This window comes from Vitis vinifera, chromosome 11, assembly GCF_030704535.1.
Source record: "Vitis vinifera cultivar Pinot Noir 40024 chromosome 11, ASM3070453v1".
NCBI lineage: Eukaryota > Viridiplantae > Streptophyta > Magnoliopsida > Vitales > Vitaceae > Vitis > Vitis vinifera.
In genome coordinates, this window is record NC_081815.1 from 5,866,656 (window position 1) to 5,882,792 (window position 16,137).

Sequence of the window (16,137 nt, forward strand, 5' to 3'; positions counted from 1 at the left end):
TATCTGTTGGCAGTTTCAATGTCTACTTGTTTCAACATGGAATATTGAATTTTACCAGTCAACAATGATGAAAATAACTCAAAGGAGCAAAGTTGTAACTCACTCTCCAAAGGAAATTATTAGTTCCAGAAATAGCCTGAAATTAATGGCTAAGGAAGGTTGTAAGTGTGTTTATATACAGGGTTGCAATCCAAACTATTTTCAGCAAATCAATTTCCCATCACTGCAGGTAGGAAACCATATCGAGCTACAACCCAAGGTGCATGAATCCAGTTAATAAGGAGCAGTCCAGCCAATCAGATCCCCAAGTCTATGCTTCTTCAGTTTCCTGCTTCCCAGCTTACTTGCCCTGCATGAACAAAATCATGGTACAGAAATTACTTCATTATGAAAATCCTATGATGAGTATCTGCATCTATCAGTCTATCACAATATGATAAGAAGGCTCCTTTTTGAAAACCCTAGTATCCAGAGGTATAACAACCAAAACACCACCTACTGTCAGAGTCGTAAGTCGTAAAACGTATTGTTTTCCTATTTTCCTTTTCTTGTATCAGAAGTTTTTTTACATTATGAAATATGCATTAGATAATAAGATATAAAGTAATATCTGACAGACAATAAGATTTTGTGAAAGATAATAAGATTTAAAGAATTAAATTATATCATACCATGTCAAAACATTGAAGACTAAAGTTTTGAAAAGTTTAATTTAACACAAAAATGTGAGTTTAATGCATATGTTCATCACAAAATCCAGAAAAACAAGCTTTTTACATTTTTGGATATGATTTTTAGTTCCTGACTAGGCACATATATTTGTATGTTTTATTGATGCAGATTTTTGTCTGTCATCTCCAAATCTATGTTTGTCATCATTCCTTCTTCACCAAAAAAATAAAAAGAAGGAAAACTAATATTTAAAAAACAAGTTTTTCTTCACCCATGGCATTATTTTAATGTCAACATTCAAATTATTCAAATGTCAACTCCCCAATATTCTTTGACAACAAAAATGTAGTATTTCATATAAAAGATTATTTTATCTTTCCCTCCATTTTATGTTTATGGAAATATTTCTAATCTTAAAGTATATTTAAAAAAATTAATATAATAATTAATTTAAGAATAAACTTCAATTTGATTTTTCTTAAGAACAATAAAACATAGTTAAAACTATTTGTATTATCATATTCTTGTATCATGTATCTTATTTATATTGTAAGATATTGCCTCAAATAAAAATGGACTGGCCAAGTTGTTATATGAAATCCTGTATAGAAGAAATGTTACCACACTCACCAAACCTCTCTCTATATCAGCCTTTTTTTTTTTTTAATAAAAATAATTACGAAAGGTCAAAAGTACCCCCATCTTCTTCGTCTCCTAGTACTCTCCAAACCTTGATACCAACTGTTTTGCCATAGCACCCAATAAACAAAAAACCAGAGACTAAAGGTTCTAAAACAACTCACAATTGATGAGAATATGGTCAATTGATTCTCGTTGATTTTTGCATAAGCAACACTTGTTTACCAAAGTCTTTTCTCTTTTCATTAGATGGTCAATTGTTAAAATTTTTCCCCAAGTCGCCTCTCATGCAAAGAAGCATAAATGTCCTTAGCAGGGAAGGTAAGGAAACTTCAAGATAAAGACATTTTTCATAGGACTTAATTAGAAAAACACCATCTTTGGAATCTTTCCACACTTAACTCGACTCCAACAGGCATCCTGCTCAAGAAGTACAAAAGTTCCTCCACCATCTCAAACTCGTAATCAAACAGGCTTCCGCAAAATCTTGGATGCTAACCAGGCTTTGTCCCTTTTCCATCATCCCAATAATACACAACCCAAGCATCTCTATGGATTGTTATAGCAAACAAAGTCAGAATGCAATCCTTTAGCTTTGTCTCCCAACACCACTCATCTATCCAAAATTTTGTTAATTGACCATTAGCAATGGAAATGCCAGTCTTCACTTGAAAATCTCCCCAACCCCTACTTACGGTATTTAAAAGTCTACAATCATAAGCCTCCCCAGCCCCCTTCCATGATTCTCGTCCATAGACTACCTTGTTCACAAGAAAATTTCTGTGAACATTTTCCAAGCAATGCCTCACTCAGCAGTGGAAGACTTCTTAGTGCTAGCCATCCTCCATCTAATTGGAACAGCATAGATCCCACCTAATCAAATGGATCTTAGCATTAGGAGGATTGCTACACCACAAAAACTCTCACAGAATTCTCTCCAATCTCATCTGTGGTTTTCTTAGAATCATGAAGGAGGACATCAAGTAACTTGGAAGGATACAAACTGTGCTTTTTCAACAAAGTGAACCTAACCTACCACCCTTTGAAAGGTAGTTTTCCTTCCAAGAAGCCATTCTTTTATTAAATTTCTCCTTTATTGCAACCCAAATTTCCCTTCTACCACATCCCAAACCGCATAACTCTTGAAAGAGGCTTTCAAACAAACCCAAATATTAAGAAAGTCAACCCATTCGACATCTAAAAGTCAAGGCCAATTGTGCTCCCTCCTCTAGATTTCATTGGAATAAGCCCACTATTCTCCAAATTTATTTCTAAGCTTGAAACAACTCCAAAACACAGAAGCCCCCATCTTAACACCTCAAATATAACAGTTAATAACCGCTAACCTCACAAAAACTAAGAGAATTGTCAGAAAATAGAATATATGAGATCATAACCCCTCTTCCTTCCCTTCCTCACACCTTGAAGTCATCCATGAAGACATCATCAGAAGCCCCGATCTCTGCTAATACTCTCCACTTTGAAACTATTGTCTATCAAGGTTGAGCAAATAGACACAACATGGAAGATTCGGATATAAGGAACTACTCCACCCACAAATTCCTTGGGTTGTTTACATGCCTAGATCTTTCTCCAGCAATAATTTCTAAGGTCACTCTCTTTATTTTCATTTTTTTTAAATCTTTTTATATGGAATTGAACCAGGAACCTCCCCTACTTTTGAGATTCACTCCTCGCATGGAAGACATACTTAATGTCAACCTGAAAAATTCAACCCTAATGTTTTTTCCCCTTTTTGATTCCAAAAAATAGAATAGGTCTTCTCTTCCCAATAGAAAACCTATAGTTTGAATGAGCCTTCATGCATAGATGTTAATTTTCATGTAGATGATATTTTACACCAAGGTCTTATGGATTAGGTCTACCATCTAATAGAAAGGTTGAAACAAAACAGGATAATCTGTCATATATCTTATCACATTCTGATTTACAAGATATATGTATACAAAAAAGGGTTGACAAGAGATCTCTTAAATTAAGCAATATGATTTTTAACCTATATGGAATTTACCTAGATTTCTTGGTATAGAAAATTTGGGTCAATTTTCACAAGAAAGGAAAAAATATGGCAGGAAATATTTAAGCTAATCTTCTAATACTCCCCCTCAAGCTGGTGCAAAGATATTTTGCATTTGCAGCTTGTCTAAGATTGCATAAAATATGAAACTTGATAGGTCTTTTGTCAATATTTTTTTGATAAGTAAAAACAAAAGTGTGGATATATAAAGAAAGGGGGCCCAAATGGTGTCCCAAAAGATACAGGAAGTATACAACGAACAGCTAAAGGCAAAACCAAAAGCAAAGAGGGTTAGCAAAAAACAACACCTGCCCTCTCCTAGAGCCCAATCAAAAAAAACTGATTAAAGATAAATGCCAGTCATCTAAAAATGGCTTTGTCCAAGACCAAAAAATACAAATAAAAGAGTTTTTTAGCCTTTGGATCAAAAACTCCTCATTCTCAAAAGCAAGTTTGTTTCTTTCCTTCTAAATTGTTCAAAAGATGCATAAAGGAGCTATCTTCCAAGCCTCTTTTCACTTTTTGCCCACAAACAAGCCATGCCAACCAAGTAGAGTCTCTCTAACCGTAGGAGGAAAGAGCCAAGACACATCGAAGAGAGCCAAAAGCAACTGCCAAAGAACCCTAGCCTTTACATAATGAACTAGAATGTGGTCAATGGATTCTTCTTCAATATGACAAAGAAAACATTTGTTTGCTAAGGACCAACCCCTCCTCTTAACTTGACCCAAAATTAAGGTCTTCTCCCACATCGCCTCCCAAGCAAAAAATCAACCTTAGGAGGAGGAGCATAGGATCTTGAAATACTACTCATCGGAAAAGGGACTGAACCTGTTAACTCTAAGGCTACATAGAGGGACTTGACAGAAAACTTCCCACTCTTTGACTTTTCCCAAAGCACCCTATCCTCCACATCTCTAGTCACCCTCTTTCCTTGAATTCTCAAAAGGAACTTGACGTAGGACAACCCTAGGATGGTTGCCTACACTCAAGGGTAGGTGGACTAGGGTTTTATTTTTAGGGTGTAAGGAGAAAAACAAAAAATAAATTTTATGATAAAGAAATTTATAAGATAAGAAATAGAAAGAAAAAAGAAACAATGAAGAAAAGATGGAAAACCTTAGGGTCTCAGTAAGGCCTTCTAGGAGTTTCACTTAGAAGAAAATCAATGGAGTCTCACTATTGAGGGTTGCAACTTTGCAATGAAAGAAAATATAATATTATTAATATCAATCATCCCTTTGATTTACATTGATTAGCCTATTTATAAGTTTCTTTAAGAAATCCAAAGTCTACTAAGACTCTAACAACCTATTATGATTCTAATTCTAATTATAACATTCAAAGTCTACTAGGAATCTAATAACCTATTATAACTCAAATTCTAATTATATTATAACTCAACTAACTAATCCTAATTAGACTCCAACAACTACCAATCCTAATTCAATTCTAATTAATATTAATCCTACTTAAAGTTTACTTGGGTCTTCCCTTTCCTCCTTGAATAAACTTTAAAAGGCTTTTCCCCATCAGAACCACTCCATAATTTCCACCTTCCAATCATTGAAAGGCTTAGAAAAACAAGGATTCCAACCGCCCCCTCTAACCATGGTTCAAAATTGCAGTATCGTCACTGACTCGAAGGGTTTCGAGGCACATCAATCTCGGTGTCTTGGCTCAGTATTAAGTGATATGCAAAATAAGCAAAAAAAGAACTCACCAGTACTGATTGTGCAATACAAATGAGTCAGTTGAAACTTGTTTCCCATCACTATTCCGGTTCCAGCGGTAGAATGCATGTGTCCTGTTTTTTATTTCCAATGTGGAATGCCCATAACTGGCTTCCCGGAAAGCAGAATAATCAGGTTGTGGGTCTCTAAACCTACAAAACCAATGAAAGAATTGTTAAACATGACACTGCTGTGGAAAAGAATTGTGAATTTCACATAGATATTGGCAGAAGGAACTCATTCCTTTTAGCCCTTCATCAAGAATACCTGTTAGGTAAAGTGATGGATGCCCTTCCTAATTTACTTACTGTTCTAGCATTAGAAAACTAAAATCATGAGTGTGCTTTCAACCATGCAGTTTAGCTCACCTTCCAGCTAGACCTTCCTGATTTCCTCCATCGCCAACAGTTATATAAACAGGGGCAGATTCATCTGGGACAGGGTAGGGGTCACCACTAGAAACACTGTAGTGTATATTTGAGATCCGATACTGTGGAAAAAAAATTCTTCTTACTAAGATCCATTCTTAGCCAAAGATAGAACTGAAGAGGACAATTTGTAGTATTATGTGCTTGACATCTAGTACATTCAATATCAACTAGTTCAAAACAGCCATGTTTCAAATTTTGAATTTGTTATAGAGAATGGGTTTTTTCCATTAATGAAAATAGCATACATAATTTTTCCCCAAACTCTTTGATGCAAGGTCTCTAAATTTTAAGACCCCAAAATGAGACCCTCAATGATTCATCACTAGATGCCAAATGATCTCACATTTTGGCATCAATTAGAATTAAAAAAATGAGTGGTGAAAAAGGAAAAGATTCAATTTTTGGTTGATCTGTCAGATTCATATATTTATTGAATTTTTAAAAGTTTCTACCAAAATAAAAATATTTGAGAATCAGAGAAGCTTTGTTGAGTTTAGATGAGTTTCTTAAACAACAGCAACAACAACAAAAGAAGGGTCAAAAAATTTTCCCAAACTATGATAAGCATGCCTATGTTTAAATGCCAAATTATAGGGCTCTCATTTCAGAATTTCCCGATAAATGCCAGCACTCTCACAGTTTCTAACTTTGTATCTAACCAATGTATCCATTTCATTCTACATTAGAGTATTTTGTGAGTTTAGGAGTCTTTTAACAGAGACTGTCATTGTCTGAAGCTTTAATCACCCCATGGTTGGACCTTCTTTAGGAGTCCTTATATTCCGATACACTAATCATGAAAGGCCTTAAATACCAAAAATTTAATTAAAAACCGCACAACTATAAATAATATGCATGTATATAAGAGGGTGAAACCCAAAGAAACTGATATGATCTGAAGCCCTAAAATCACATCAACCATATTAATTCACAAGATTTCTTTTCTTTTAGTATTTGACAGAAGGTCCAAAATTAGTTGAGAACAAAAAATAGTGGTCAAAAGTGTTGGCAATACATTTTCTAATGGTCCAGAAATTTGAGGACACAAAATTGTGACCAATTGAAGGTACTATTTGGAGCTGTCATGACCAATATAATAATTTAGATGAAGGCACATCACATATGCTAAAATCAAAACAATCCTGAGAGTAAAGAGAAAAAGCATTAATAACAATTAGTAATTTGTAGGACTATACATTTTCGATGTACAATTTTTTTTTATTTCTTTTCTTGAAACCAAAAATATTTTTCTCCCCATTTTTTTCTCTCTTACTGATGGCAACATGACATATTTATTTTGGTTTGTACTTTTCCTTTCCCCATTAGTCTTTTTTACCACATTTTCCACTAGGAAAAAGGGTATTAGAGCAATCCTAAGGTAACTCCTACCACCAAACCAAGCTGTTGCCCCTAATCACTCTATACGCATAGCCTTAAACCTTCCATAAATCACCTGGCCTCAGTTTTTTCAATTCCATATGCTTTCTTCTCTATCTATAGAATTTTTCTTTGATAGCTATGACATCTGCTGTGCCAGTAGGAGCTGGTGTTTCTATTACAAAAGTTAAACTTAATGAAACCAATATTATTTTAGTGTCAAAAGTTGTTGAGATCTATTTGACAGCACAGGAAAAAGAGAAATATTCAAGTGAGTTATGTCCATCTAAGATTCAAAAGAGTTTACATTCTAGCAAGAAGACAGTGATGACTTGGTGTTGGTTTTGTAATAAGTCTTTTTATTTTTTTAAAAGGGAAACAAATAAATATAATAAAGGTGTTAACTGAAGGCGCACCAAAGTACACAAATTGTATAAAATGGGAGCCAAAAAAGCAACAAAAAATAACCGCCCCTTTATACGTTGATTATGTTGAAAGTTGATAAAAAGTGGAAAAAGTAATAATCGCCCGATTCACCACTCCAATCCCAATAGTCCTCCTCACCAACAGCCCAACCCCACCCCCCTCAAGTTTTCAAATTTACTAAGTATAACTTCTTAGACACATGGATCAAATTATTTTGAACCAACTTCTCTAGTTGCCAAGTTTAATTATGTTCAAATCCTTCACTCTTGGTTGTTTTCTATAATTAGCCTCTTTATTAGCTTGAGAGGTGTGGGAACCAGAAATTGTTTTCTCACTATTTTATCTCAACATATTTATTTTGTTTCGTGATTCTTCTTTTTCCTTTAATTTTTTTTTTTTTTTATCATATTTTCCTTTTTGAGGTCATTTTCTATGATTAGCCTCTTTATTAGCTTGAGGGGTGTGGGAACCAGAAATTGGTTTCTTCCTATTTTATCTCAACATATTTATTTTGTTTCATGATTCTTCTTTTTTCCTTTGATTTTTTATTATTTTATTTTATTTTTTTTAATCATATTTTCCTTTTTGAAAATTGTATATATTCAGTAGCTAATACATGATTTATAACAATGGATGAAGAGCAATTATTTATTTCAACACTTTTTAAATATCTTCATTTTATTTTTTGCAAGTTATAATTTTTAAGGATCACACCTAGTACATAGAATGGGGACAGATAAAAGCGCAATGATATTCCTTCAGTATACCTTGGTAATGACATTCATATGGATGATCGAGATTGTTCTTTTACATGTTCTGTTTGGCAAGAGAACAGAACATTTTCCATAGGATGAGACAAGACAGAAAAACTACCAAAGATTTGTATTTCTAGAAGTTCGTTTTTGGCAGAAGGGCATAGACTTGGTTTGTCTATTTCATGAATATTATTAATTCTTTCCCCACAAAAAAGGAAACAAACAAAAAGGAGGGATGGAGAACCATACCGATCTTTCATAAGCATGGACATGACCAGCAAAGACTATATCAACTTTGTTAAGAATGAACCAACTCTCAAAGGCTGCTCGCATGCTTTCACCCTCCATGAAGTGCGCTTCATTACTATTGTAGATTGGCACATGCATAAGCACAATAAGCCAGGGTGTCTTCTCCCTGTTCACCCTTTTGAATTCTTCAGCAAGCCACAGCCATTGAGGTGTGTATGTCACTGTTGAAAAGGTTCAACAATTCTGATATAAGAATAGCTGAAACAAGAAAAGTAAACCATGCAAGTCTGAAGAGAACCAATTCAACAAATTCTGATATAAGAATAGCTGAAACAAGAAAAGTAAACCGTGCAAGTCTGAAGAGAACCAATACTTATCGTGGCAAGTTTGATAATTGGTTTTAAGCAAGAAAACAGGGGATGTTGGAGTAGTCACCAACAGCAATCCAGGATTTTTTTTTTTTTTGATAAATAACAGCAATCCAGGATTCTTATTTCTTAATTTTACACTGTAAACATCAGCATGCAGAATTTGTATCTTCAACTGACACCTAGATGGCAAAAGATGGGGGTGGGAATGGGGAGGAGGTAGTGTTCCATATATCTCAAAAAAGAGAAAGAAGAAGGTAAAAAAAAACACAGGATGGGAAGGTTGTAGGTTAGGTCCCATACACAAAAAAAAAAAAAAAAAAAAAAAAAAACAAAGAACAAAATCACTTGATAAACTCTATTAAAATATTCCACATATATCTTGAAAGAATTAATTTCATATTATTTTAAGTGTTGCATTTAATCAATCATACTTTTTTCTAGAAAAAAAATATATTAATAGGACCAAACAAGTGGCGCACCAAAGTATGCATAATGTATTCAGAGAACACCAAAAATGCAAGCAAAAAGAAGAGAGAAACAAAAAACTTCCTCCCCCTACTTCAAGCTTAGCCAAATCAACAAAGTCTATTATGGACACAGAGTTAACATCAATGTACACTCTAACCCACTCTAAAAAATTACACATAACAGATGTTACAACCCCTTATATGATTACTTGTCAGTTTACATCTTTTCATTTGATCACTTGTTGATTTACATCCCTTGATAGGATTATAGTGATCACGGAACAATAATATTTCATTTACTACACCCAGATAATTTACTTTACAGAAAAATTTTCAACCAAAAGAAAAAAAAGAAACACACAAGTACAAGGTGTCATCATAAAAGCTGGAAATAATTTCCTTGAACTCGTTTGGCATATAGATAGCATAACAGAATATAAGAGAGCTACAGATTAATATAATGTATGAAGGAAACAAGAGACAGGGGAATGAAAAATTACCAAATGGAGAATAGCTGGACAGAACAATGATATGAGCAGATGCACGTCTGATGGCATACCAAAGAGGGCTACTGCTTTTGGAGGCTGCATAAGGTGTTGGGAATCGATAGAGATATGATTTGAAAGGAAGAACTTCCCCCTAATGATAATAAAAAAACACCTATATAATTAGAAGGCTCAAAGAATCAAAAGCAACAGATTGCATACAGTAAAGCCTTAATCCCAAGTTTTCAACTACTCGGAGTTGATTAGGATTAGAATCCTTTTTCACCACTGAGCTATATTTAGGACTATAAAAGAAAGGAAAAAGCATGTGTTGGTACCCTGATTTGAGAAAAAAAGAAAAGAAAATGGAAATCGCTTCTTTAAAATTAAATTTCTCTTCACAAATTTTGAAATATTCAAAAGCATGCACTCTCCAGTTATGCTTCCCGAAATACCCATTTTTGTTGGGTGGGAACAATTTCAAAGAAAACTTCACTCCCCTACTTTCACTCAGCTCCAGTTGACATTTCATATAAAGATGGTACAATTTTATATTTCTTACAAGGTGATGACAAGTTGAATATTCCTAAATTTATGCTTTCGACAGTGTGTGGAAAAACATAAGCTGAAAAAATATTTGGGTGATTTGATTTAGTTGCTATAAATGGGATGTTGTGATTTGATTTAGTGGAGTAAGGGGATAGAATTGGCTGAATCAATGTTTTTAAATTTACAATTATCACCTAATTTAGTTTTTATTTTTTTTCTGTTTTCAGGATAATGATTATTCATGCAATTGTATCCTTTTATTCTTTTTCCTTTTGCATGGACTTGAGAGTAGTTCTATATATATGTTGTAATCCTAAACTTCAAAAATATAGAGGAACAATTTTTCTCTGAACTTTCAGGGTATCAGAGCTAGGTTCCTACTGAAAGTGATACTTCTATTCCGGTCTCAAGTACTATATATATATATTTTTTTTTCTGGAACCATTAGGCTACTGGTAGGAGGATTTGATGTCTGGAGTCAACAAGGAGGAGAATGTTGGAGATTCTTCATAGCAGGTATCAATACCTCCATTTCAAGCCTCACCTCATGGCACCAATGACAATCCTTCATTGCACATCACCACTCATAAACTAAATAGACTGAATTTTCTTAGTTGGTCTAAGTTCGTTAAATTGTTTATTCATGAGAAAGGGAAACTAGGGTATTTGACTGGTGCAACAAAGACCCCAAAAGAGGATAATCTAGGCTTTCAAACATGGGACTCAGAAAACTCCATGATCTTGCTCTGGTTCGTGAATTCCGTGGAGCAGGAGATAAGTCAAACTCGAATGTTCTTAACAACAACAAAAGAGCTCTGGGAATTGGTTATGGTAACTTACTCTGATCTTGAGAATTCAGCTCAAATCTTCGAGTTGAAATCAAAGATCCATGATATAAAGCAAGGAGATCAAGTTGTGATTAAGTATTACAACATCTTGAAAGGTTTTTGACAAGAATTAGACCTCTTTTATGCATTTGAATGGGCATGTGCTGCACATAATGTCTGTTTTAAGAAGATGATGGAGAAGGAATGAGTGTTTGAGTTCCTTGTTGGGCTAAATAAAGAATTAAATGAAGTTTGTGGACAAATCCTTGCTAAAGAGACCTTACCCTCTATCCGAGAAGTGTTTGTTAAGGTTTGAAGGGAAGAAATCCGTAGATCTGTCATGATGGGAGGCTCTTCTTCAACCACCATCATAGAGAACTCAGCACTTGCTTCTACTGCAACTAAAGCTGCCAATGTTGCTGCTTGTCAAGGGAACTCAAAGAAGACAGGGAGCAAAGGGAAGATATTGTGTGATCATTGTAACAAACAATGGCACACAAGAGACACCTGTTGGAAGCTGCATGGGAAGCCACAAAATTGGAAAAACAATGGCAGATTTCATGAGAGCAGCTGACCAAAGCATGCATGCTGCAGCCAAGAGTCCAACAACCATAACTGAAACATCTCCATTCAGTAAAGAGCAGCTGGAACACCTCTATAGGTTATTTGATCAGTCTCCATCTTCTAACTCTTTACCATCCTGCTCTTTAGCACAAACAGGTAAATCTGTGTTTTAAGAATTCATTCTGGAAATTTTGCTCCATGAATCACAGATTCTGATGCTTTTAATCATATGATGAGCTTGTCAAACTTATTTTCTACATATTCTCCTTGTCCGGGTAACCAGAAAATCAAAATTTCCGATGGATCATTTTCATCCACTGCAAGGAATGGTTCAGTCCCTATTTCAAAAATTCTGACTTTAGAATCCGTCCTTCATGTCCCTAATAATTCATGCAATCTTCTTTCTATTAGTAAACTAACAAGGGACATGACTTGTGTTGTTAAATTTTTCCCATCTTACCATGAAATTTAGGACCTATGCTCAGGGAGGATGATTGGTAGTACTAAAGAGATTGGTGGACTATATTACCTTGTTGAGGATCCCATCAAGAGTAGACAAGCTCAAGTTGCAAGGAATAATGTTTTTTCTTCTTCTGCTGAACATCAAATAATGGTATGGAATTGTAGGTTAGGTCATTCCAGCTTTTCATATTTAAAATAGTTGTCTCCATCTCTATTTAAGAAAAAAATCCTTTAATGTTTTAATACGATGTATGTCAATTATTTAAACATCATCACATATGCTTTCCTGCACGGCCTTATGAAGAATTTAGACCTTTCGCATTGATGCATATTGATATTTGAGGACCTTCACACATGGTGACCCTAACTAAAACTAGGTGGTTTATCACTTTCATAGACAACCACACTAGAGTTTGGTGGATTTATTTGTTTAAGGAAAAATCATTGGCAAAAAGGGTTTTTAAAATTTTCCATGCCATGATAAAAACGCAATTTCAAACTCAAATTCAAATACTTCGAATTGATAATGGATCAGAATATTGTAACTCTCTTCTTGGAGATTATCTACTTGAAAATGGGATCATACAACAATCTAGTTGTTTCGATACCCCACAACAAAATGGGATTGCAAAGAGAAAAAATCATTACTTAATGGAGGTTGCTAGAGCTATCATGTTTACATTGAGGGTATATAAAAGTTTTTGGGGAGAAGTTGTACTCACGGCGCCTTATCTAATTAACAGGATGCCGACTAAAATTCTTGGTTTTGAAATCCCTCTTCATCATTTTTCTAAGGTTTAACCTCATATAAAAATATTTTCCTCAATTCCACTAAAAAATTTTAGGTGTACAATGTTTGTTCATATTCATAAAGAACATAGAACTAAGTTTGATCCTTGTACACTAAGTGTGTTTTTGTGGGATATTCAACCACACAAAAAGGATATAAGTGTTACAATCCTATCTCTAGGAAAATTTTTGTTAGCATGGATGTAACCTTCTTTGAGAATCAACCCTACTTTCCAACAACACTCTTCAAGGGGCAAGTGTGATTGAGGAACATTGTTTTCAAGAAATGTCCTTACCCTTGCCAACATTTGATGATAATGTGAGTCCAAGCCTTTCACATTCTTCTAGTTCAAGCCTTGTTTAGGCAAAAAACTTAGGTTCAAGTTCAACTACTCAATCGAGTTTTATTGTGCCAAACAACGAAGAATTGTTGACAGGGAGAGAATCACTACAGACAAAACCTCAAACTAAGCTTCGTGTTTACAAAAGGAGAAATCATCAAGGTAACCTAGAAAGTCATATTCTTGTCACTATCGAAGGGTTAGAACCGGTCATAAGGACCCAAGAAGGTGCGATTTTACCTAATCTCTCTTCAAATACAAATTCTAATGTTTCTAATGACCTTGATGTTCCTATTGCCCTTAGGAAAGGAACTAGATCTTGTACCATGCACCTATTTCTAAATACGTGTTGTACCATGATTTGTCTATCTATTTCCTTTAGAGCCTTTACCACTAACATATCTTCTATGGAGATTCCAAAATTTGTACAGGATGCTCTAATTGTTCCTAAGTGATGAGAAGCAGTCATGGAAGAAATGAGGGCTGTTAAAATGAATGGACCTTGGGATTTGGTAAGTTTGCCAAGAGCAAAGACACCAGTAGAATGCAAGTGGGTATTTACTGTCAAGTATAAGACTAATGGTTTGATGGAGAGGTATAAAACTAGGTTAGTAGCCAAGGGCTTTACACAAACTTATGACATTGATTATCAACAGACATTTAGCTAGTTGCCAAGATGACCACAATCCTAGTCTTATTGTCACTTGCAATCAATCTAAATTAGTCATTACAAGTTACAACAACTAGATGTAAAGAATGCTTTTCTAAATGGAGAATTGAAGAAAGGGTATATGAATTTGCCCTCTAGTTTTGAGCAATTATTTAGAACTAAAAGTGTGTGTAAATTGAAGAGATTTCTCTATGGGCTGAAGCAATCCTTAAGAGCATGATTTGATCACTTCACAAAGTCCATTTGGAATCTTGGGTATATGCAAAGTCAGGCCGATCACACTATGTTCTACAAACATTGGTGACAATAAGATTGTCATCTTAATAGCATATGCAAATGATATCCATCTTGATAGGTGATAACCTTATGGAATTAGAGAAATTAAAGGGAATACTAGTACTAGCTAAAGAATTTGACATTGAAGATCTTGGTTAGTTGAGATGTTTCCTCGGTATGGAAGTTGCAAAGTCTCAAGGTGGTATATTTGTTTCTCAACAAAAATATACTATAGACTTGATTAGAGAAACAAGAATGTTGGTTTGTAAACCAACTGATACAACAATTGATCCTAATAGGAAATTAGGGCAACCAAAGCTAAGTTTACATGTGGATAAAGGATGCTATCAACATTTGGTGGGTAAAAAATGTTTTCTTTCTTTTTTGATAGGCAAAAAGAGGACAAGTATTAAAAAGCATCTAAAAGATGGTGTAACAAGTACACACAAAGTATACAAACAAAGCCCAAAAAAGGCTAAGAAGTAAGGAGTCCCAAAAAAAAAAAAAAAAATCTTCTTACCTAACATTCAATCAATCTACAAAATCTAACAAAGACAATGGGTGATCCTCTATATATACCCCAACCCAATTCACAAAAATACACATAAAAGTAGATTTAATAGCTTGGTCGAGTTGCTCAACATCATTGAAAGTCCTTCTATTCCTTTCCTTCTAAATGGTCCACAACAAATACATAAACATGTCCTGATATAGAGTTTGCAGTTAGTATGGTTAGCCAATGCATGCACTCACCTATTGAAGAATGTTTTGAAATCGTGTATCAAGTTCTTGGGTATCTAAAAGAAAGCCTAGGGAAAAGATTACTATTCAAGAAAAAGAGGCACATGCAGATCAGGGTGTATACTGATGCTAATTGAGCAAGAAATAATAAGGATGGAAGATCAACTCCAGGTTATTTGTTAGAGGTAACCCGGTAACTTGGAGAAGCAAGAAACAAAATGTTGTTGCTAGAAGTAAAGCAAAAGTTGAGTTTCTGGTCATTGCTCATGGAATTTGTGAAGTCATTTGGTTGAAAAGGCTATTAGAAGAATTGAGGATTCCTTATGAGAAACCTATAAAATTATACTGTGACAATAAAACAATGATTGACATAGCCCACAATCTAATTCAATATGATAGAACTAAGCATGTTGAAGTGGATTGTCATTTCATTAAGGAAAAACTTGAGAGGGTTTAGTTTGTATGCCATATGTTCCTATAGAAAAACAACTAGCAAATATCCTGACTAAAGACCTTCAAAAGCAACTAACTAAAGTTCTAGTAAGCAAGCAGGGAATGTTAAATATCTTCAATCCAACTTGATGGGAAGTGTGGAAAATCATAAGCTGAAAATATTTGGGTGATTTGATTTAGGGCTATGAATAGGATGTTGTGATATGATTTAATGGATTAAATTAGGGGATTGAACAATTGCTTCAATGTTTTCAAATTTAGGATTATCTCATAATTTAGTTTTTATTTTTTTTCTATTTTCAAACTAATGATTATTTGTACAACTATATCATTTTATTCTTTTCCTTTTGCATTTACTCAAGAGTAGTCCTATCATATGTTGTAATCCTAAACTTCAAAAAAATAGAGGAGCAATTTTTTCTCTAAACTTTCACAATGTTAAATCAATTTTTTCTAAATTAATTATATTGTATTTAACCCTTTTTGGAAAATTAAACTAAAAATAAAAAATAAAAAATCATTAAGGATTTTATTTCACTTAAATTTTTTTACACTTGTATTTACAATAAATATGATGAAATAAAAAATAAATATCAAAGTGCTGATTTCTTCAAATTTTTCTAAAAATTAAAAAATATAAAAATTAAATGTATAAAATTTTAAAAATATAAAAATTATTTATTAAATAAATTTGAAAGTAAAAAAAGAAAAAAATGCTTATTCTTTCTTTGCATGTTTTAATTCTTTTCTAAAATAAATTTTGAAATTTGTATAGTAATTTGAAAAAGTTTCTTAATAAAGAAGAAAAATAGAAAATTAATT

At 33.8% G+C, this 16,137-nt stretch overlaps 1 protein-coding gene across 6 annotated transcripts in view; it reads right to left on the reverse strand.

Moving 5' to 3' along the window:
- Positions 1-6: 6 nt before the first annotated feature.
- The window catches only part of LOC100252214 (bifunctional purple acid phosphatase 26), a 28,452-nt gene continuing 12,321 nt past the window's right edge, over positions 7-16,137 (reverse strand). For all 6 annotated transcript variants that reach the window (XM_002264644.4, XM_019222999.2, XM_010658210.3 and 3 more), the window contains exons 6-10: positions 9,659-9,797; positions 8,321-8,541; positions 5,451-5,572; positions 5,073-5,234; positions 7-349 (exon numbers count right to left, since the gene is read on the reverse strand). In XM_002264644.4, coding sequence (XP_002264680.1) covers positions 274-349; positions 5,073-5,234; positions 5,451-5,572; positions 8,321-8,541; positions 9,659-9,797 — 720 coding nt within the window. In that variant the 3' untranslated portion in view covers positions 7-273. The remainder of the gene's footprint in view (positions 350-5,072; positions 5,235-5,450; positions 5,573-8,320; positions 8,542-9,658; positions 9,798-16,137) is intronic.